This window comes from Rutilus rutilus, assembly GCF_951802725.1.
Source record: "Rutilus rutilus genome assembly, chromosome: 24".
NCBI classification, from domain to species: Eukaryota; Metazoa; Chordata; class Actinopteri; order Cypriniformes; family Leuciscidae; genus Rutilus; species Rutilus rutilus.
This window is the reverse complement of record NC_140228.1, coordinates 15456228-15481158: the sequence shown is the minus strand read 5'-3', so window position 1 is coordinate 15481158 and position 24931 is coordinate 15456228. Positions and strand designations below refer to the sequence as shown.

The window sequence follows — 24931 nt, the reverse complement described above, 5'->3', positions numbered from 1 at the left end:
GAATCGAATCGTATCGCAGAATTTTTTGAGGTATCGGCAAAATCGTATCGCTGGCTGAGAGAATCGATATCGTATCGTATCGTGATTAACTGTCCGATTTACACCCCTAATATGTGTCAGTATATTAGATCCTAATATTCAGTCTTAAAGTGACAGCAGCCTAAAATACCTGTCTGCATCATTAATGTTAATCAAACAACAAAAGATGTCGAATAAATGTATACATGTTAAATAAACCTGAATAGTACCTGAAAAACTTAGTTTATTTCATTTGTAACTCTATTGTATTTGTCCAATTGTTTGTAATTTGCAATATATATTTTTTTATATACCAAAAATAAAATAACTATATGATATATATTATTATCATGAAATAAAATTTATTATATCATGGGGGTTTGTCCGTCCCGTATATTCCACCATGAGAAATCTGGTCACCCTAATTTTAAGAGTATATGATAATGAAGAAAGATCCTCTTTTTAACCATTTTAATCAGCAATTCGATTTTCAAGAGCCCATCAATAACATCAGTAATGACTATAAAAGAACAACAGTACAGCGTCTTGTATAAAAAAGTTAAAAAGCAATGTAAAAACAATATGTGTCTGTAATGTATTGATACATATGTTGTAATGTTGTCATAACTTATTGATCATATCATTTTTTTTACAGTGAACGATATCACTGTAAGTATGAACAGCCTTAGAGCTTCAGTACTCTTGGGTGGGAGTATGGAAAAGTGTGTTTGTGTGAAGTCCTCACCCACATGAATCCATATATACTTGACGTGCATGCGGCCCTTACCCACATAAAGCTGGCTGTAGAGCTCCAGGCGCGTGTGTCCCTGTGTAGGTGCAGGTCTGAACTCCTTGTATTTCTGGTCTAGTTGAAGAATGGCCTCTTTAGTGTTCCTCTCTGCGCTGACCCGATGCCACTGGTCGTCGTTCAGCGGGGCAGGAGATTGCACATTCAGTTCCACCGGCCCGTTTCCTACATCGAACGAAAACGACACCACCATTGGGGCTATAGAGAAAAACAAACAGACAGAGAAACCATTTAAACTATTATAATGCTGAGCATATTAGAATGACTTCTGAAGGATCATGTGACACTGAAGACTGAAGTAATGATGCTGAAATGTCAGCTTTGCCATCACAGGAATAAATGACATTTTAAAATATATACACATAGAAAACAGTTATATACATTTTATAACCGTAAAATGTAATATTATTTCACAATATTACTGTTTAACTGTATTTTTGTTTCAATAAATTCAGGCTTTGTAAGAAGAAGAGACTTAAAAAGCATAATTATTCGAAACTTTTGACCACCAGGGTAAATAAATATAAAAATATTCATTAAATAATTTGGTAACATTTATTTTAAGGTGCCAACATGTACTTACTATAGTAATAACAGTAAATTATGCATAATTACAAGTAACTACCCCTTAACCAAACCCTAACTGTAACTCTACATGTAGTTAATTAATATGGTAACACTTTAGTTTAAGGTCCAATTCTCAAAAAAAATTTCAAAAGAAAAGCAAAGTATTTTGAAACTGTAATTGGTGTTGAAAAATGTTATGTACTTTAACAGATATTCTTAACATTTTAATTGAAACATTTAAACATTTGAATCCACTTACTGCAATAACACTTGACTGCATAATCACTTGAAATGTCAACAGCAGGTAGTTCGGTTGTTCTGCAGGCTCAATTAATGTTCATATATTATTGTTTTGCTCAATAATTATTTGGCAGAACAACAATCCAATATTGTGACTTAAAATGCAGAATTACCAAACTCCGACTGCTTCACTCAGGTACATCATTAAAATTCCTCTAAACTGAGTTGGAGATTGCTTGTTCGCTGTGCTGAATTCATTTTAGACCACAACTGCTTTTAATGAGTCCGTGTTGCATATTCTCCTACATAAACAGTGAGGATTGACAGCTGTGGTACAGTCTGTCATGTTTGGCCCCAGAGGGCCAGGCCTCTTTGGGTTTAACCCTTGATAAATTTAGAAACATCCACCTGACACCCGAGACATGTCATTGCAACAGTGCCATCGTTTACCCTCAATCCAATGCTACTCTCAGACACAAACGATAGTATGATTGTGTTTAATGACTGCATAGTATATCTGATGAGAAGACACTGCCTCATAATTATTCATGATACCTATAAAAACAAGTGCTTCAACTGCTCAGACAGCTAGTTGGTGTCATGTTTCAAGACACCTTTGAAATGTTTATGAACAACAAGCATTTATTATTATGGAATTTCTAGATTTATGGAGGGGTTGACTGCATGGAGTTAGCATCACAAACATCATCCATCCTTATTGACAGTCTTTTAACCAATCAAATCACTTATATTTGTGAATCAACAGCAAGGGATGAGGGTCTCAAAATTTCTTAAAAATACAAAACTGCATTAAAATATATATTTTTTCAATGCAAAATACACATAATTTACATATGCATTAAATTAGCTACAGATACACTACTCTAAACTTTGGGGCCTCTAAACAAATTATTACTTTTATTCAGCACTAATGCATTAAATTGATCAAAAGTGATAATAAAGACTTTAACACTGTTACAAAAAAATTGTATTACAAATAAATACTGTTCTTTTGAACTTTCTATTCATCAAAGAATCGTGCAAAAGACAGGTTCCACAAAAATGGTAAGCAGCACAACTGTTTTCGACATTGATAATAATTAGAAATGTTTCTTGAGCAGCAAATCAGCATATTAAAATGATTTCTGAAGGATCATGTGACACTGAAGACTGAGTAATGATGCTGAAAATTCAGCTTTGATGTCACAGTAATAAATTACATTTTAAAATCTATTTAAATCGAAAAAAATATATATTTTAAATTGTAATAATATTTGACAATATAACTGTTTTACTTTTCTTCTTTTTTTTTTAACAAATAAATGCAGCGTTGGTGAGCATAAGGGACTTGCATTTTCTTATTGGTTCGGACACTTTCACAAGGCAACATTTCAAAACAGAACAAAATGTGTTAATACAAGTCTTATATAAAGAAAATAAAACTTCCCCTCATTGGTCAGAATGTTATGATCTAAAGTTTTGCTCAGTTTAGTGACATTTCCAGATTGAAAATGAGGACTTTCATGACTTTTATAGCACCATGGGGATAAATATCAATTTATAATTAACAACATGACACACACAATAATATATACACTGTACAAAGCCAAGAAAAAACAAAGCCTGCCATATTCACACTGAAGTGAAATTATTTAAAAGGACAAACCTGGCTTCTAGTCAAATATGTCTCTAAATGTATTGGTGGGACCGGCTCCGTTCAGCAGGGGTTACTGTGGCTGCACAGACGCTGAAGGCAATAACTAAATTGCATCTGCTTTGTGTCGGCAGCGCAGTTATCCTGCAGTGATAGCCGGCCACTGCTATTGTCACCATCTAGGAAGCTAAGAGTAGTGCTGTGATATGATACCAAGTGTGGCAGCTGAGGGACACAGTAGACTGTCCAAACACAAAAACAACTTATTTCTGCCACTACATATTTTTTTATACAAATATCTGCTATTGTGAGCAGCCTGCAGTCAGTTTTATTTATGTTATTTATGCCAAAGAAACCAATATAATGTTTAGCATGGAAGCTCTTGGAGGTCTGTTTTCTGGTTTCCTTGTGGCTGGAGTGACAAATGTTTTCAGTAGGGGGTGCTGTTTTACTGTTCTACGACCGGATGCAGATGTTGCAGGAATTGGGAATGCACAGAGCCACCTGTTCATCTCAGATTCTGAACTAGAAGAAGGAAACTATGACACGGTCAGTCAGCACACCTGACCTCTGTCTGTGAGCAAAGGCCGAGTGCCATAAAGTTGGTCTGTTCCATCAGAACAACAGAACAGAGCAGTTGTGGCCCATTTTAGCTCAGTTATGATAACACAAATAAACATACATTATATATTCAAACTTACAAAACAAAACACTGGACATACATTAGACCCAGACCCAAATGTTGTCATTATTATCCTAATTAATAATAATCATAATAATAATAATAATAATAATATTAATAATAATGATGATAATAATTAAAAGTGTTAATATATAGGCTATATATATAAACACTTTTAATTATTATTGTACATACTATATACAGTAGTCAACATTTGAAGTGGATCAAAAAAGTTCAAAGTTGTCCTAAGACAAGAATGGATATTGTTCAAAATTAATGTATAACTTTGATGAAAGGTTTTGATCCACTTCAAATGTTGACTACTGTATACATATGGCATAGAATTACAGCTCGAAATTAATTAGAGGCACAGATGTTTAGTGTCATCAAAATTATGCTATTTATATTTATATAACTTTTTGAAAAAATTATATTAATAATTTTCACAAAATACATAGTGACCCTGGACCACAAAACCAGTCACATGGGTAATTTTTTTTAAATTGAGATTTATACATAACCTGAAGGCTGAATAAATATACTTTCCATTGATGTTTGTTAGGATATGACAATATTTGGCTGAGATATACTATTTGAAAATCTGGAATCTGAGGGTGCAAAAAAATCATAACATTGAGAAAATCGCCTTTAAAGTTGTCCATTTATGTTCGCGATTTTGCTGCATTCACTCAAAATAAATGTTTTATATATTTACAGAAATTTACAAAATATCTTCATGGAACATGATCTTTACTTAATATCCTAATGATTTTTGGCATAAAAAGAAAAATCGATAATTTTGAGCCATATAATGTATTGTTGGCTATTGCCACAAATATATCCGTGCGACTTATGACTGGTTTTGTGATCCAGGGTCACATATTTAAAAATGAAAAGTCTTTGTTTTAAATATCATAGCTTAGACATGAAATACATTTTATTTTAATATTTTTATCATGATTTTCTTTTTTTTTATAGTGTAAGACTGAAAGTCTGGGCCTGGGACAGGGGTAAAACAATAACATCTATAAATAAAAGTCAAATGGAAAATAGCAAAACCAATGTGATGGTATGGTAAAAAATGTAATATGACCTTCATAAATCAGTGAAAAGTCTTTTGAGTTTGAAAAATTTTAAAAATAAAAGAAACACCCACATACATATCACCATTACCAAACATGTGCGCAATAATCAGCAAAATCCCATCATTAATTCAGTTAAATATAAATAAGAAAGCTTAGGAGATCATACTGTAAGAAACAAATCCATAGAAAGGGTACTGCTAATGTTCTGCCAAGTTCTGATCTTGTTTACACCTAAATCACAATGCAGTGCAACATTCAAAATATGGGTAAAACACGTGAAAAATCAGTGCAGAAAATGATTACACATACACAATGCAACATTTGGTGATTCAGCCCTCAGAATACAAATATTCAGCTCCACAGTGACCACAGATGCTACACACCTCAGCAGAAATGTTAACTGAAAGAACAAGCTACTGACAACAAGGGAGACTTAATAAACGAAACAAATCCCTATTTGAGAGCATTTGTGATAGAGAGATGGCAAAAGAAAGAAAGAGCAAGAGAGAGAGGGAGGAAGAGGGCAGGTGTGTAGTTTGGACTAGGGCTGCTCCACCATTCTCAGCCATCTGATCCCTGTAATTGGATTTCCTGCACTTGGCCAGCCAGCACTGAGCATCAAGAGTGTGCCACTGTTCTTGGGGAGCGTTTCGCTTTAGTGTGTGCTTGTTTGTATGTGTGTGGACCGCTCCGCTGTCCACAACTGAGGGCATCTGTGGACTGCTGCTCTTGCATTCACAAGGAAAACTAAACAAAATCAACAAGCCAAACTGCATGACAGTGAAAAAGCGGGTTTGTGTTTATATGGGTGTATTATATCGCCCGCCAAACTGGCTGAGAGTAGATCTACCAAACCAACAGTTATGGCCCAATGCATTTCAAGATACCACATAAATTACTTTTATACAGATGGTGAATGCTAATTTACAATAGGATATGGTATCTGCATTGTCAAAGGAAATTATAATCAGAATTTTCTTTAAAGTCCCCCTGTGGTGAAAATCAAGCTTTTAATGTTGTTTATATGTCTCATTATATTTGATGTTTTTAATATGCTTTAAGACAAACCAGGTGCAAATTCATGTCAACACCATTGCCAAGAATTTTCTCTTTAAAACTGCAGTGAAAAAAAGACAGTCTCAAAAACACGGTTTGAAATTGCTGGTGTTTTTGACGTCACAAACTACCTTGTAACCAACCACGTCAACGCGACGTCAGGCTTTAGTATATCATATGCTCTGAAGCAGGGGAGTCTCGAGAGATGCCAGGTTATCCCGGTATATTTTTAACATTAGCAACACATTATTAGCTGTTTGATAATGTAGTCAAGCAAAAGGCTAATCATATTAATTACCATTATGTGTCCTTCGTTGTAAAGAGTGATACCATTGTGTAGCCTTTACCTTAGTAAGTTGGCTGAGTGGATCTCTGAGCTGGTGTGAGTGAGTGGAGGCGGGGCTAATTTGCATATTCATGTATCCGCATATACTATTAATAAAAAAAAGTAAAAAAAAAGACAATATTTTTACGTGTAAACTGAGAAGGGTCATAGCACTTGCATATTGTTGTCCTACTGTATTGCTTCTATTGTTCTCATTTGTAAGTCGCTTTGGATAAAAGCATCTGCTAAATGAGTAAATGTAAATGTAATGTAAATATACTAAATGAAGCAAGGGTTTAGAGTTACATTCAAGCTATTTTAAAGTATGAAGAATCTATTTCCCCAGGAAAAAAACCTTTAAATATGTCATTTTGGTGATCAAAGTTTTAAGGAATAAAATTATTGACTACAGGGGGACTTTAAACCAAGCTAAATACAGCCAAAGAACATTTAAAAGATTAGTTCTCCCAAAAATGAACGTTTTAACTGTTTTTGTAAATTTTCGTTGTTGTAAATAAAACAAACACTTTATATTAAGTGTCTTTAACTACTATGTACTAATATTTAAAATAGTAATTTGATACAATGCATTTATTGTGTACACACATGTTTTTGCATTGTATTTATATTTAAAAAACACCTGCATGTAATTACAGCTGTAATTAATTATTATTATCCAAACTACACACCTGCCCTCTTCCTCCCTCTCTCTTAATTATGTAATTAACGTCTACAATTACACTATTGAATCTTCCCTAACCCCTTAATCCACCCATACCACCAAACTTATCCCTAAACTTATCAGCACCCCACTTCAATAGCAGCAAAAGTGTTTTGCAATACAACATGAACAATAAATACATTGTCCATAATTATTATTATTTGTTGATGCATAGTTAACGACACATCATATAAAGTGTGACCGAACTAAGTGGCCTTTGTTTTACAAGATTATTTCATTTTTTTAACTTCCAATTTTAATGTTTAATTCAACGTTTTACTTGACAAATCTATGACAAATTATTCTGAATGGAAATTGTTTCTACTAAATGCTTTTCAGTGTACAATGAAAGTCAGTTGGGTCAACTGGAACAACATTGGAACTCACTAAATTTCATTATCAGGACAAAAAACACTGGAACATTTTTCTAAATATCTTCTATAGAAAGAAAGTCCTACAGTTTTTGAAATACATGAGGGAGAGTAAATTTCATTTTTGGGTGAAAGTGTCACGGTTCACGAATTCATTGTTTCCTTCTCGTCTCGTGTCATTGTTGTTATGTGTGTGTGTGTGTGTGTGGGCATGACCGGGCCATTACCTCTGATCAGCGACACAGCTGATTCTTGCTAGCGACGCCAGCTGCAGATCATCAACAGCTCATCAACACACCTTCAAATACTCACCATTTTCTCCTCTCCATCGTCAAATCGTTTGTTGAAGTCTCCGCATGCTGTCTCTTGTTTCCTGTTCCTGTTGGCGTTCCTGTTCCTTGCTGCTGTCTGGTGTTCGTGAGTTGGTGTTTCCGTTCGGTGTTGCAGTGTTCCTCGTTCTGTGTCTGGATTACATCACCCATTCACCAGCGGACTTCATCACTTCACCACCATTCATCTGTGTTGTCCGTCAAGGTCCCTGCGCCACTCATCGCCACCGTGTTGCTGCTTATATCTTCACTCATTGTTTTCTACTAATAAAGAGGCTGTTCACTCGCAGTTTGCTTCCTCGTATTTCGTCATGACAGAAAGGCAGTCGTATGCCTTTTACTTTTCTTTCTATTGCTTGTTTTCCAATGTAATGGAAAGGATATTTCAGGGGTCTGGATCCCATCAATCGCTGATGCTTTTCTCATGTGTTTGTCAACGCATTTTGCGAGAGCTCTTGACTCTCACACAAGCCATCAGGTGTTCTGCAGAGTCACATTGCCATTTCTCCCTCGGGCCCCCAGAGAGCCTCCACTTCATTAAAGATGCATCAAAGAGAGACTAAGGATCTTCTCAGCATCTGAGCCAACAGAGGATCCAAGCCATTTCCACATTCAGCCAAAAACCCAGGCAGAGAGCTTTGCTCTGGACTAAAAAATAATAATGATACTTTTGGGAAGATCTGACAAGCCCAACAGCTATTTCCATGTCCAAAAAGTGTGATGTGTAGAAATGCAGTGGAGGCTGCCATGACTTATAATAAGCACTGGAGGAAAAGAGGCAGTCACAGAAAAGGCTCCCACTTGCTGTGCAATTTTTATGCGGCGAAGCCAAAAAATATCCAATTTTTGGGTTGGACCGACTGAGATTTTACCGTTCCAGTGTGCTAACCCCAAAATATATTGCCTTTTAAAGAAAGTAACAGCACAGTGTATTTAAATTTGAACATAAAAATATAGGAAACCACTGTAATTAAACACCAGTTTTCTTTGAAAACACTTCAAACACAAGAGGAAGCAGTTAGACTGCATACATACTGTTTGAGTGAATCCAACTGAAAAGCTTGAAAGTATAAAACATGAATTGGTGAAGCTTAATAAATTATTTTAGTGGGGAAAAAGAGAAAGAAATAGTTATAAGCTCAGTTATGCCTTGAAATCATGCATGAATATTCAATGGTGGCTGATGTCAAGATTTCCTCAGCAGAGATGAGAGGGAGTGGCAGAGAGTGTTTGAGATGAAACAGAGTTGAAACAGCAGATGTGGGCGTCCACCCATCATTCAATCATCCATCGAGAGGCTCTCTTTTCACTGGGCTAGTGCCAGAGTTACAGTAGGGATATAGTACTAGATAATGCCAACAGAACAGCAGCAGAAAGTCCAAAAGAGAGAGATATAACAATTATCCTGTTACAAGGATGAAAGTGTTAATCCTGGCCTCAAGAGGGCAACAAAAGGAGGAAATGGTTTAAAGTTTGGGGTAGCATAGAGGGAGAGAGATGGAAGCATGGTGATGGTTTGGGGTTTGATGAGGGTGAAAAAAGGTGGAATTTGTTACATCCTCAGGGCTTTATGAATTCCTCCGTCTTCCTTTTGGCCTGAAAAACTCTGCTGCCTCTTTCCAAAGGTTGATGGAGTTTGTGTTGAAAGACTTAAAAGGGGAGTGTTGTTTCGTCTATATAGACGACATCGTTGTTTATTCTAAGGGTGAAGAAGAACATCTAGAACACCTCTCACAAGTTTTCAGCTGTCTTCAGAAAGCAGGTTTAACGCTTAACCTCAAGAAATGCAACCTGGTTCAGAGATCCCTTATATTTTTGGGGCATGTCGTGCCCGCTGAAGGTGTGAAGACGGATCCAGAAAAGGTGAGAGCTGTGAGGGAGTTCCCAACCCCTCAGTCACTCAAAGATGTACAGAGATTTATTGGCCTAGCTGGATGGTATCAGCGATTCATCCCTGGTTTCGCTGAGAGAGCCGCACCTTTGCATGCCTTGAAACGAAAAGGCGCCATGTGGGTCTGGTCTGAAGAGTGTCAGAAATCTTTTGACGACATAAAGCAATCACTTACCATAGCCCCAGTGTTGAGTCCTCCAGAATTCTACAGACCATTCAGAGTTCAGACTGATGCTAGTCAAGTGGGTCTCGGAGCCGTGTTGACCCAGGAGTATGAAGGCGAGGAACATGTTGTAGCATATGCGTCCAGATTACTACATGGTGCTGAAAGAGCATACTCAGTCTCTGAAAAGGAGTGTCTCGCCATTGTATGCAGAGCCCCTAAAGTGTCGGATAATTATGCAAGCCTTCAGATTGACTGGGATGGATTAGCTGAAGCACAACAGAAAGATCATGAAGTCAAAGAAATGATGGCCAAAGTTACACCTCAAATTGACCGTGACCTTTCAAAAATACATTACACCAATGAAAATTGATATTTATTCTGTAGTGTGCCAAGCCAGCAGCAGGGACATAAGTTTCAGTTAGTCATTCCGACATGTTTCCGGGAGGAAATTTTGAAGTTTGCTCACGATAGTCCTTTGAGTGGACATCTTGGAAGGATGAAAACTCTCCTACGGCTGCTAGAAGTGGTGTACTGGCCAAGTATACGGAAAGATGTCTGGAATTATTGTAGAGACTGCCAAGTATGCCAACAATACAAACCCTCAGTCACTAAATTGTCTGGACAGTTACAGTCAACCCCAGTGGTGGAGCCTGGGCATATGCTGGGTGTAGATTTTATGGGACCATTCCCCAGAAGTACTAAACAACATGAATACCTACTTGTGGTGGTGGACTACTGCTCCAAATGGGTGGAAATGTTTCCAATGCGGAAAGCTAAAGCACCACAAGTGGCAAGAATCTTGGTTGAGGAGATCTTTACTCGCTGGGGTACCCCTGCCTACCTTGTGTCCGATCGAGGGGCTCAATTTACATCTCGTCTCCTCACCTTAGTATGTCAACAATGGGGAGTAGTTCAAAAGCTGACCACCGCTTACCACCCACAGACCAATTTGACCGAGCGGATTAACCGTACTTTGAAAACGATGATGGCATCTTAGGTGAAAGATCACCATCGACACTGGGACAGGTGCTTGCCAGAATTCAGATTTACCATAAACTCCGCTTGGCAAGAAAGTACGGGGTTTACTCCAGCAGAGATTGCTCTTGGGCGTCCTCTCAAGGGTCCTCTTGAAAGAGCTATACCAACACCACCTCAACCTGACAGCCCTACCTATGAGCTATTGGAGAAACAACAAAAGCTTGTGGAAACTGTAAAGGAGAATGTTGAAAGAGCTCAGCATAAACAGAAGCGGAACTACAACCGAAGGAGGAAAGTGGAAGATTTTCAAGAAGGAGATCTGGTCTGGGTTAGGGCTCACCCTTTGTCCAGGGCAGAGGAAGGTCATATGGCAAAACTGGCAGCAAGATGGAAGGGTCCAGCCAAAGTTTGTAAATGGTTGGGTCCTGTAAATTATTCAATTTCATTTCTGGATGCCCCTCTGGTTCTTGACAATTTTCACGTACAAAATTTAAAACCTTTTTACGGTATGGTAAACCCTTCCAGTGAGGGGGGAAGTATGTAACAGTTATCCTGTTACAAGGATGAAAGTGTTCATCCTGGCCTCAAGAGGGCAGCAAAAGGAGGAAATGGTTTAAAGTTTGGGGTAGCATAGAGGGAGAGAGATGGAAGCATGGTGATGGTTTGGGGTTTGATGAGGGTGAAAAAAGGTGGAAACACATTGTGTTAAGGATGTTTGCAGAGAAGCTCACAGAGGACTCTGTAATGGGGCTTTAGAAGAGAAACGAGAGTTGTGATGAGATATACTTTTTTCCTGTGTTGGATTACACTACCTGTGTTGGATTACACCAGTGGAATTATTTGAACTTATTGCCTATCTTTATTGCCTGCTGGGACATTGCAAAGACTGGGACTTTCTACCAACATTCAGATAAGAAGATTTGCATTACAGACTGTATTTATTTTCTCATACTGCAGTTACACCTTCCATACCTCATTTAGCCTGTTTTGTTTATTTGTGTTTTGGGTTTGAGTTTGATATGTTTATTTGTTTGTTTCCAGTATTGAGCTTGGTTATGTGAAATGTTGTTTTGGGTTTCATCAGTATGTCTATTGTTATTGGTATCATTCAGTTTCAATATATACTATTCGTTTTCACTCCCTTATTGAGACTCGTACTTAATTTGTACACAACTATAAGCAAAAGTGAATTCCCCTTTTATGTAACTTATAGTCTAAGGATTTTGGTTTAGAGGTCATTGGCAGTCAGCACTACATAGATGACATTTTGTTTTTTGAGGGTGTACCATGCAAAAAAAGCTTCATAATATTCCAAATGAAATGTACTTCTTACTCTTTTCTACAAGACAGAAATTAATACTTGTATTCACCAAGGAGGCATTAAATGTAGGGAAGGTAATGTTTTTCATAAACACTTGTTAGTATACTGGTTGAAACTCTCCTCACATCCTGATAGCAATCAATATTAGAAGTGGTCTAATTGGGTTTTTCTTTTCTTTTTCTTTTTTTACATATATCTTCTGTGAAAGTCTCAGGACCAAAAAATCCAATCAGTAAAAAAGTATTCTCGTCGCTTCATTACATTACATTTGAACCAATGTAGTCACATGGACTATTTTAACATTGTCTTTCCTACCTTTCTGGGCCTTGAATGTTGCAATGACGTTGCTGCCTATGGCTGGTTCAGAAAGCTCTCGGATTTCATCAAAAATATCTTAATTTGTGTTCCGAAGATGAACGAAGGTCTTATGGGTTTGGAACGTCATGAGGGTGAGTAATTAATGACAGAATTTTCATTTTTGGGTAAACTAACCCTTTAAGGTAATTTAACACGGTCTTAACACGTGATGCTTTGCAGACTGGTTCTGGCTGTGTGCGTTCATGTGTTTTGGAGGAGGCGTGGCTGTAAAGAGTGCTCTGAAGGGAGGGTGGGATCTTGTGCGTTTAAAGCTAGACTGCTATTGCTAGACTCTCCGAAATTGCCTACCCTACCTTTAAATGTAACACAATTTCAGTAATTAATAATGATACAAAAGATTTCTATTTAAATTTTTTTTTAAAGCATTTCTATTCATTTAAGAATCCTGATTTTTTTTAAATCAACATTGAAAACAACAATAAATCTTAAAGCTGTAAAACAATTTAAAGCTGTAAATAATGCATAAAATGTTCAGTAAAAAAAAAAAAAAAACTGCCCCAAGTCAGAATGCAGAGAGCAGCCAATCTAGATGTATGACTGAAATCAAACTCCCACTCGACAGTAACCCAACACGCTGCCCTCCACTCATTTCATGCTTCGAGTGGATTTCACTGGGCCTCAGTTTTGAGCCGTAACTGAAGAAAACCAGGCAGGCCAAAATAAGGAAGTAGGATTAGGAGTCAGGGCATAAATCGATGAGACATAATGGAAGGCTAGAAAAAAGGCGGAGAGCTTCAATTTCACAATCTGCTCCTCTGCCTACACACACACACACACAAGCGCACACACAACTGGCCCGAATACACTCTTAATCTCACACACAGGCCTGCAGCCAGGCCTGATTACTCTTCTTTTCAGAAAGGATTCATGCAGAAGGTGAATATCCAGCTTTAGAGAAAAGCTCTGGAGTGTTTACGCTGGGCGCCGCTGTAGATGACCCACCAGTGCGGTCGACAAGCTTAGACACAGAGGCTTAGACTCAGACACTGATACACACACAACAGCACACATGCACTCTTGAACCTCACTGTACGCTCTCAGGGGCGCACCAATCATTGCAACTTTCGAAGTTTGACCGCTCTCAACTTTTTGGAAGATAATCATTGTATTCTAACAGCTTTGTTTTGCTTGGCCACGGTGCAAAGAGGGAAAACTGTAGCCGCCATATGTAAAACAATGGCATTACGACTGAGTGGCAGTAGACTCAATGAACAGGCTAAAGGTAAGTGCTAATCCTAATTGTTTTGCAAAGTAAACGTGCTAGATTGACGTCTTTGACCATCATGCTTAGTTTAGATGTTCTTTAATGCAAGAACTCATGCCCTAATATCAGAGCCGATCCTGACCTCTCTGGGGCCATCATAAGCAAAATTCTGTTAAGGGGCCCTCCTACCTGACCCATGAGCCATGTAAACCATTTGCCATCGTCACACAGTCACACAGTCACACCTGACACCCCAGTGCTCCCACTACAATCCTCCCTCATTTAACTAGTACTAATGAAAATGTAATTCCTGATATCAGAAATAGACATTGTTACTAGAAAAAGTACATTCTTAATATCAAGAATTCACATTTTAAATAGTACACATTTAATTATTGATATCAAAAATGCATCCTGTGAATGAATAAAAGCTAAAATGGCTTGCCATAGCATATCACTGTGTTTTAAATGATAAAAGCAATACTTGATACTTGATGGTTATTATTTATTGAGGGATGTGCATCCATATTGACCAGTATGTCCAGCAAATCAACATTTTAAATGCAATATAGCCTATAAATCAATAGTCAATGTCAATACATTGCTTTCCATCTTGCTTTATTGCAGAGTTGTAACTAAACTGACTAGGAGACTAGATAATCATTGTCTTGTTTTAAAAGTATGTGCGCATGAACGCATGTTAACGTGTGACGCGGTTATCTTTTCCGAGCTGCAGTTTATAAACAAACACCGTTGCCCTTTGTCGTTTATCAAACGTAATAAATAGTTGTATTTCACTCTCATTTTTTGTTTTGTCAGGGACAAAGTCACAGAACACAGCCCTGGAAGTGGCCGGCATTAGCAAGCAAGACACAGACAGACCAAAAGATGCACTGCCCAGCTGAGTTAGACAGACAGACAGACTAGAGAGAGATGCACATTAACTTGGAGAGGAGAGAACACAAGTCTACCTGATTGCTGTTCCCGCAATTCACTCGCATTAAATCACATAAAAAAAAATTATATTCCGATTTTTGATAGCAGACTGCACAGGTTGTGAGAAGTAGGAGACTTGAGCAAAAGTCTCCATTTAATATGGCATTCTAGAAGAAATACTTAAAAAAAAAAAAAAAATTCAGTTCCCCTTTCACTTATACACTGACCCTCTAGCTGAGTAAAGCTTCTGATTGAGAGCTGCATATGGAAAGTCAGCCCATCTGTCATGTCAAGACCCTCAGTGATCTCTGGTGCCAATAACCTTCTGCTCTCTGGAGAATCTGCTCACTGCTGGGGCAAAACAAGCTAATGCCTTCCTGTTTCCTCCATATTCTTATCATGCCAGACTCATTCAGGGCCACTTTGTATGCATCCGTGCCCAGCTAACAGCACAAACACTCAAAAAAGGGATGTGCTGTCTTCTCCATGGACAAGCAGGCATACTTTTACATGTGCTGTATGCATAATGCCCAGTTGGCCGTCTTTCCTTGCACTCCTTCATCAAGTGATTGATGTTTTGCTGTCACCATCCTCCGAGACAGCACTAAGCGAGTTGCTGTTCTCTCTGCTCTGTCTCACCTAAAGCATTTTTGCCCTATTTTTTTTTAGAGAACAAGATTTGCTTCTCCTCACAGTCCAAAGGAAGGGTAAGGCAGTAGGGTGTAAAAATAATGGGTTATGTATGGATTCAGGAATGTGTGTAAATGAGCGAGCAGTTAATGTGATGTCCTCTGCCTCACCATAACCCTTGTGTTCCCTCGTGTCTCAGAGATGAGGACAGGGAGACTGCAGGAGGTGTGAATTTGACAAATGGAGCCACTAAGCAGCTTCCCTCCGTGTGCGTCTCCAGAGCCCTTGAGAGATACACCACTGCCTGGGGAGACGGCTGGAGAACACACTCCTGGCTCAGGATTGTGTGTATGTGAGAGTGTATTATAATATATAATATATAAAATTATATAATATAATATAAAAGAAAATAACAAATTGAGTAAAATTAATAAAATAAAAAGTTATGCTATATTATATAATATTTTACTAATACATTATGTAATATAATTTAATTAGTTGATTAATACCTGGATATTTCACAGTCTCTAGTCAAGTTTTTAATATATAATATAATATAATATTATAATATTTAATATAATATAATATAATATAATATAATATAATATAATATAATATAACATAATATAACATAATATAATATAATATAATATAATATAATATAATATAATATAATATAATATAATATAATATAATATAATATAATATAATATAATATAATATAATATAATATATAACAAGATACAACAAAACAGAATAATACAATAAGAAGCAAATGGAGTAAAATAAACATTATGTATTATTATATTATACAATAATAATAATAAAAAAAAAAAATAAAAATATATATATATATAAAAACCTACTATAATAAAAAAAGAATAAAAAGATTTTGTGTAGCTCTTATTTATTAATACTAACTGTTATGTTGGCTGATTAATAGTCACTGATTGGATACTAAAATGTGCTCGCATATTATAGTTTCAAATAGTTTCCATTTGATTCAAGTGAGACAAAAAGTAGTGAGTTGTTAATTGTGTAATCAGTCCATTTTCACCAGGTTGATTCATTCAGGCCAATTTGAATATACATATATATATATATATATATATATATATATATATATATATATATATATATATATATATATATATGGAAATCTTCATCATTAGCTAGTGACTATATAAATACTAAATCAGTCCTATTCTCTTTTTTGACCTTCAGTCTTGGTAAGACTGGAACAATTGACTGGTAAGAAACAGGAGACAAAGCACATAACAGCATTTAAAGATTTAGGCTACACAGACATTTGGGTAATACATAATAACAGAGCGAAAAATCGTTTGACAACAATAAACCACTTCAGGAAACATGAAACACTGTATGCAACACAAGATTTATCCGCAATGGTGTATTTTTGCATTCTGGATTGCCTATTGTGCAGTAAACAGTGTGAAGACTAGAGGAAGCCAGCTCGGCTCATAGGTTGAAAACTCAATCTGCATGAAAGAGATTCGCCTCTTTTACTGCCTTTTTTTACCTAGCGAACAATTCAAATCCTCAGTTATGCTGCTTCATTATAATCTAGCCATTTTTGAGGAGAAAAGGCTGTGAAATGTCAGTAAATAGACATTTACAAAGTCTGTTTTATTTCAGCTGTTTTCTTCTTCTCAAGCCTCCATTTATACTCAACAGAGAACAATCAGAAGAACATTTGAGGCGAATGTATGTATAGTAATCAGTGCTGCAAATAGACTTAAACACAATAGCCAGACACTGAAGTCCACCAGCAGATATAATGAAAGAGGACAGGCTTCATGCACTCATCCTGGTGGTACAGGAAGTGCCTGCTCAGCACTTCTTCTTTTCAAACTTTACACTTCACAGGTGTGTGTGTGTGTGCATAACCATGGGATTCAGACGAGCAGCAGGACAGACAGACACAGAGAAAGAGATAAAAAAGAGGGAGAAACAAAGACAACATGAACCAGGCTCCTACATTTTAACTCCAGACGGATGAAATCCGTGTTTCCAAGGTTTTCCAGAAAGACGCCATAGGGAGCGGAGGTCTTGAAGTAAAAAGAGATGTCAGCACTTGTTTCTCCTTGAAAAGTGGAGAAATGCAGGTACGAAGATGGCGTGTTGAAGGATGCCGCGTTCCAGTAGCTTCCTATAAAACAGACCAGAGAACAGGCTGAAGGTAAGTTTCAACAGTTCTGCTTCTGAAGTTTACAGTCAAAGTCCTTTTTATCCAATATCTCAACCTGAACCACATTAAACCACCATGAAATTCACAACAGCAAAGATTTAACTGACACAAAAAGAATTATTGTATTCTGTGATTCTGTATTCTACACACTGGCCAGTCTTCAGAGGTCTCGTGTACTCAAAAAACCATTCGAGAAATGACCTGTATCATCAAAAAACACTTAAGAGGAAACCACCAAACAACAGAAAAACAACAATTCAATCATACAAGTCAACTCTTGTCAAAATTCTGAGTGGAAGTACAGATTTTAGGGCTTTAGCTAGTTCCTGCCATTACTGCGTTGAGTGCTGTGTATGTAACCGTATATGTATACGTCTGTAGGGGAATAGAGAGTGTATGATGCCCAAGAGACATTTCAAAGCCAGCCTGCCAACATCTTCACTTTCCGATAGCTCTCGTGGTTTGACCCCCACCCATCGTGTAATAGAGGCTCACCGAATCCTCACTTATCTGAGTGGAAGAGACAAAAATAAAGTGCCATTTCACTCAAATATGATGAGTAGGTCATTTTTCAGGTAAGGGGGTATTTTAGGTGATAGCTGAGCTGAGGAATAAAGTTAGAGATGACTCAAAATCAAACACAAGTTTGAGGTATAAGCTTATGTTTAGCTGGAATATCTCCAGAGCTCTGCAGTGGACAGTTATTGTACATTCTGTAGCTGGTATTAGCATGTGGGTGCATGTGTGGGAGATAACATGCCAGCTCATTCTGGTGAAATATCTCCTTGTGCAATTAAAAAATAACATTTGCTACACTACATTCAGGCGTTTACTTCACCGATCCATCTGAAAAAATAAATAAAAATACAATTCTATAAAGAAAAATAATCAATTAAAGAAAAATAAATACATAAAATCAATCAGATCCAAACTAGCCTGGAAATTCATGCTGACTTGAGCTGATCTTTTCAGCAGGGACTGTTTATAAGCACTTCCTTCCCATATTCGACACTGTCATAATAAATGAGCTATTGACTAATGAATGAAATATTCTATATTACTTAAATATTTTTGCTCAGCTACTGGGCTAAATGCTAAACCACAAACACAGAGTGACAGACACAGACACACTCCCATTAATAATGACTGAGATCAGATTTATCCCTAGACATTTACTGTGACTCATGTGCTTTAAATCAGAAGGATAAACTACTTTAGCTCTCTCTGCTCTAATGTTGTGCACAACACAGACCTGTATGGAGAGGAGGAGAACGGAAGAGAGAGAAAGGAGGGGGGAAAAGAGAATGTGATGGAGAGGAACACTGCGACAACAGACCGGAGAGATATTAGAGGATGATGTCACCTCAAGGCAGATGGAAACAAAGAGAAACAGACAGAGCAAGACTGGAGGAAAGTTTTATTCAAAGCATCAATTCTTTTTTTGCAGATAGGGAGACTGCAGAAACTTCTTATAATTGGTTCTAGCCAATGAGTCGAGGTTTAGCTGGTTAGCATCACCAGGAACTCTAACAGCATACAAAAAGTATATTTTTTCATTGACAACCATTCAAAAGCAGCCATGCATTCTGACGCAACACATAAATGTTGTATGTATCCTTGACCTTAAAGCTGACAGTATCATATTTCATATGCATATTAATAAAGCCTCTAAATTGATGATAAAACCCTTGCTGAAAATCCTGTTGCCTTCTGCCGTCTGATTGATAATTCTTACTGTTTTAGCAAGTTAAACTACTTTCAGTATAATTCTAAATGTCCACCTTCGGGTTGTGGTACAGGTGTATACCTGTATGATACATATGATACATTAGGCTTTTAAGGAACATTTATTTTTGCATCTCTCAATCATCCTTGTATTGCATTGCTTTATATGTTTTGCTCCCACAATAAAAACGACAGAGCTTTAATCATTGAACTACTAAAGCATTTAAATATCATCTTACTAAGACATTTTATTAAAATTAAAACCTTCATGCTTTATACAATACAGCTGGTTTCAAAGCAGGTTTACAGTGATGACAAGAAAATGATTCAAATGATGGAAACCAGAGTTCATTTCGGCTGTACAGCAGCTCTAAACGAAAATAGTGTCATTGTTCAGGCGAAGTCAGTTCAGTGTTGATTCAGTTCCGGTTTAAAGATCATCAGTTATTAAATGAGCTCATTTAATCTATAATGCAGTTCTGGGATAGTCGTGGCCTAATGGTTAGAGAGTCAGACTGGTAACTTGAAGGTTGCAGGTTTAATTCTCAATACTGGCAGGAAATTACTGACTAACCCCCAATCGCTCCCTGGGCGGCACAGCAAAATGGCTGCCTACTGCTCTGGGTGTGTGTGCCCACGGTTTGCAGTATGTATGTGTGTGTGTTCACTACTCATTACTAATGTGTGTGCACTAACTTGGATGGGTTACATGCAGAGGACAAATTCCAAGTATGGGTTACCATTCTTCGTCTTCAAATGTCACTTTTAGAAAAAAAAAAACACTTTTCGAAAACAGTGATTCCATCGTCCAGCTCAGTTCAGTTCCCATCCAATAGTCTCAGTGCAGTCAAATCAATAATATTGTTGAATATTCAGTGTCCCAAACTAGGCAAGCCGAAAGCACTGGCAAGGAACCCAAACTCCATCAGGTGACAAAAAAAACAAAAAAAACAAAAACAAAAAAAAACCTGGGAGAAACCAGACTCAGTCCTGGGGCCAGTTCTCCTCTGGCCAACGAACGGACATGGGGCCCTATCTTGCACCCAGCGCAATTGACTTTGTACACCGACGCATGTATCATTCCTATTTTGCACCCGCGCAAAGCGGACTTTTCCCTCCACAGATGCACGTCGGTTAACTAAGAAATACACTTGCGCTCCCCGGGGCGGTTCAGCGCAAAGAGGAGGCGTGTTCCGGCGCAAACGTTCCCTCATGCTATTTTACAGGTTTAGAAAACAATTGCGCCACTGACCGAAAAAAAAACAGTTTAAAGTCAGTGGCGCGTTGCGCATGTTATTATATGCTATTTTAAGGGCGCATGCTTGGCCTTAATCAATGTAGCGTGTGCACAACGCGCATACACTTTGATTCTCTCATCTACACACAGACGCAGCAGTTATTTTTGCAAATCATACATTATTACGATAGATAGATAGATAGATAGATAGACATTTTATTATAAAAGCATACATCTAGCTTACACATTTACCCAAATTATCATACGCCTGTTTAACCGAAGTTAATTTGGGTGTGTTTCTCCATCCCCAACGTCCCTGACGAGAACGTCGGTCTCCTCGGCCTTGAACCGCTCCTGTCGTGCGACTGGCAAATCCGCCGTTATAATAGGAATCCGCTTTAGAACAAGCGCGCCTGCTCTTAAAGGGAATGTGAGATGTCGCTCTGATTGGTTTATTTCACGTTACGCCCAAACCACACCTATGAATAATGAAGCTACTTCAGACCAACCCCTTTTAGATTTGCGCCAGGCGCAAGAGTCATTTATCCCGGCAGGAAAATAGCAACAGCGCCAAGACCCGCCCACAAAGTTACTTGCGCTTTGCGCTTTGACACTTGCGTTTCAGATCGTTAAAATAGGGCCCAAGGTGTGTTTATGATTCAGGCTGCATTACAAGTCAGAAAAAAGTCACATTGATTTACATTGCAAGCTATCAGAATTATGAATATATGAATATCATATATTGGATATATGAATATCAGCAACTGCACCAAAATGCATATTTTTTCTTAGTTTGGGTCTCTGAATAAAAGAAGTGTGAGCTTCATATTCTCCTATATAATACAATATGAGCCATAAAAGCCTGATGCATCAAATATGATACTCAACAAAAAACTTTAAAAAAAAGGAAAAAATATTTAGCTTGAAAGTTCAATAAACTTCCATTAAAAAAAGGATTTGTTTGACTTTTATATTATGATGTACAGGTTTAAATTTTAAGGGACACTTTTAACAATTAAATAAAAAATGAAAAATCCTGTCATAATTTACTCCCCCTCATGTCATTTCAAACCTGTATGACATTCTTTCTTCTGATGTGGAACATGAAAGTTCTTGAATTTTTTGGGTGATCTATGCTTTCAACATTAACTCAAGAAGCACTGACAGCGTTAGTTAGCGATTCATTCAGTCTTTATGAGTGATTCATTAAAATAACTGGCTCATAACAATTTGTTGTGTATTGTTCAGCACTGTTCATGTTGTAAGAACATGCAATACAAAGACAATACAACAGAAAGATGTTTCATCAACAGTCTTTGTATCCATATCACATAAATTCAGACTGCAAGTGGCTGAATTTCTGCAGATTACCTGCAAAAAATGTTCACTCCACCAGCACTGAATGCAAGGACCCCTTCTTTTTCTTCCCCACAGCCTCCTATATTCCATAATTCTCTTGTGTGCTTTATACAAACAAAAACTTTGTAAACTTCACCCTTTACTGCAGGGAATAAATCACCAATGTGTTTCTGTGGTCTGAGGTAGGAGGAGAACCGGAGACGTCCACGCAGTCATAAGGGAGTCTGTGCTTATCACAGCAGCACAGGAACAGCTCTTTTATTCAAGCTTGCTGAATGTAAGACTCTCAGTCTGTCTTTAATGCTCCATCCATTAACACCCAATGTTCCAGCGCATACTCTTTTAATTATTCGCCGATTTGCAGAATATTCAACAAGAGCCGGTGATTTTTGGAATGACTTGGACGTTTTTAAAACAGGCTAATACATGTGGCTGATGGAGGCTGATTAAATGTGGCTCCTGCAAAAGGCAGCGAAACAATTCACAGCCATCGCTGTCCTTCCTCAGTGAAGGATTACAATCTTGTGTTCGAAATGGAATGTTACACTGATTGTTTCAAAGCATCTCAATTTCACGCGTGCCAATTCTGGTTAGGTTTCTTTTCTTTTCGTTTAAGAGTTTTGAGTGACGTCCAGACGTGATTATTTTGAACCAATTCAATAAGATTTGGAGTGTTCTTGAACTGTGACAAAAGCGAATTAATGTTTGGACGTTCCTTGTGCATTTCGCTTTAACAGAGTCAAGGACAAGGAGAGCAGAGGAATTCGGCTGTGAAGCACTCAAACAGCGGTCTGGTTTACATTGATGCATAACATCGAAAAAATAAGCACTGGATTCAAAGAAAGCTTAGTCTCCTGACTCTGCTTTAGATTCTGCATCTGTACTTCTTTCAACAACAGCCAACAGTAAGAGATGGTGTACACATGCAAAGTCCATCTCAGATGACAAATGCATGCTGATAATTAATATGCTGACTGCGCATTACTGGTTGCCAAATGTTTCTTTCAGCTACAGTACGCCAAAAAGGGGAAACTTCTTTTTTTATATACAGCACAGAGGAAAACTGCTAACCGTCATGAGTCATTGCTTTAGAGCAGGAGATTTGCCTTTAAATAGGGATGAAATAACAGATGTGGATATAAAACTAGAGGCAGTTCCAGGGCCAGTGCCAAATTCAGAGATGTTGCTGGTACCGTAGGCTCCTCACACATACAGTATATAAAAAACTAAACCAATTTTTTTGCATTCATAATACATGCCAATATAATAAATAAAAAATGAAATAAATCAATTGAATGATAATTATAAATTTAATCCATGAATTGTACACATTTTCATTACAGGGATATTTCACCGCTGGAAAGATGAATGTGTATTTAAATTGGGTCATTTATGTAGTAGAAATGTGAAATTATTTTAGAAGTTGGTGCCTTATAGACTGAGAAAAGCCAGAAAGCCATGTGGATTTGGATGAAAGACAACAACTCCCAGAATGCACTTGCTTCGCTGCCCTATGAGGCCTTTACCAAGCCACACCTACCGGTTACAGAGGGCAGTATCGGAAGAAATGATACAACTAGGCTACTAGTTGACTCGAAACTGAAAAGACGGCATTTATCGTGAGATCCCACCCCCTATGGGCGGGTTGAAAACATGCAGAACTAGCTCCTACTACTGGCTGTAGTCTCTAGCCTCTGGCCAAAAAAGCCTCCGATAACACAAAATTATGATTTTTATATAATATATTTGAATAAAAAAAGTTATTATAAATTGTTACAAATATATTGTTCTTTTTACTGTATTTTTGATCAAATAAACAGCCTCTGTGAGCATAAGAAACGTCTTTAAAAAAAAAATCATACTGACTCCAAACTTTTGAAGGATAGTGTATAGTTTTGTGACACATGCAAAAGTAAATTGCTGTTTCTAGAAGATTCCACAGCTTGGAAGTGTGTTTTGAAGTAAACAGTCTTCTATGACTGGACAGATGCAACAACTTACAATAAAAGGAGAGTATAAAGTCACTTCAATAGCTTCAAGTGTAGCAAAGTGCAGCGTTATCAGGCGACCTACAAACATACTGATGGCAATTCTGAAGCAGCTGCATCCTTTATAGTAAAGCACAGGTCTTTGTGTGCATGCAACAGTGGCTTACAAAAAGCCACATCAAGTGTTTTTTATGCTGTGCTAAAGTACTATTAAAAATTTAGCAACTGGGGTGTTTTGCAAAAGTGTTTATCAGGCGAAGGCCCAAAATATCTTACAAGAGAACACCATTTCCACAGTGAAGCTCTGCGATAACAGCATCTTGTTTTCTCTTCAGCAGGGACAGGAAGCGCTTGTCAGGACAGAAGGGAAGATGGATGATACAAAATACAGTAAACAACCTGCAGCCTTCAGCCAGGAAAGTGGAAGTTGGAAATTGTTCACCCTGCAATGTGACGCAAAGCGGCCGTGCAGTAGCTGAAGGTCCACATGAGAGTGAATGGCCTTGACAGTTCTAGAAATACCGTTTTTTTTTTACAGCTTTTTTGACTCAAGGTTTCTTAAAATTACTTGACAATTCATAGCCAAAGCATCTTAATGGTCATGGGGCTTATAAACTGCACTGTAAAAAAAAAAAAGATTATTGAAGTACGTTTTACAAGAAAATGGTATTTCAGTCTTTCTACTGTAAAATGTCATGTTTATTGAGAGCGGTACTTGCTGTTTCTTTGTGACATTTACTAGCAAATTCTGAAGTAAATCCAACTTCTTTTTTTTTTTTCAATGTGCCCCTTCAGAGGTATATTTCTCACCTTTAGCACCAACATAGATGTAGCTAAAGTGGCTTACTGGTTGAGGAAATAAATATTAGGAAGTGCCTCTCCCGCTGAAAGCACTTAAGATATATTTGTTTTCCAGGGGATTTTCATTCTTCTGGGTTTTCACTTTAAGAAACAAAGGTAAGAAGCAGGTGGACTCTGAAGCCCTCAATGCTGTTTAGAAGGGGTGATAAGCAAACATGTGACAGACAGCTCATTTATCAGCAGCCCAGATGC

At 37.5% G+C, this 24931-nt stretch overlaps 1 protein-coding gene across 1 annotated transcript in view; it reads right to left on the bottom strand.

The window, feature by feature from the left end:
- cntnap2a (contactin associated protein 2a) overlaps window positions 1-24931 on the bottom strand; it is a 406059-nt gene that overhangs the window by 49170 nt on the left and 331958 nt on the right. The window contains exons 16-17 of the mRNA XM_084399640.1: window positions 17360-17530; window positions 806-1024 (exon numbers count right to left, since the gene is read on the bottom strand). Of these exons, the coding sequence (XP_084255766.1) occupies window positions 806-1024; window positions 17360-17530 (390 nt within the window). The remainder of the gene's footprint in view (window positions 1-805; window positions 1025-17359; window positions 17531-24931) is intronic.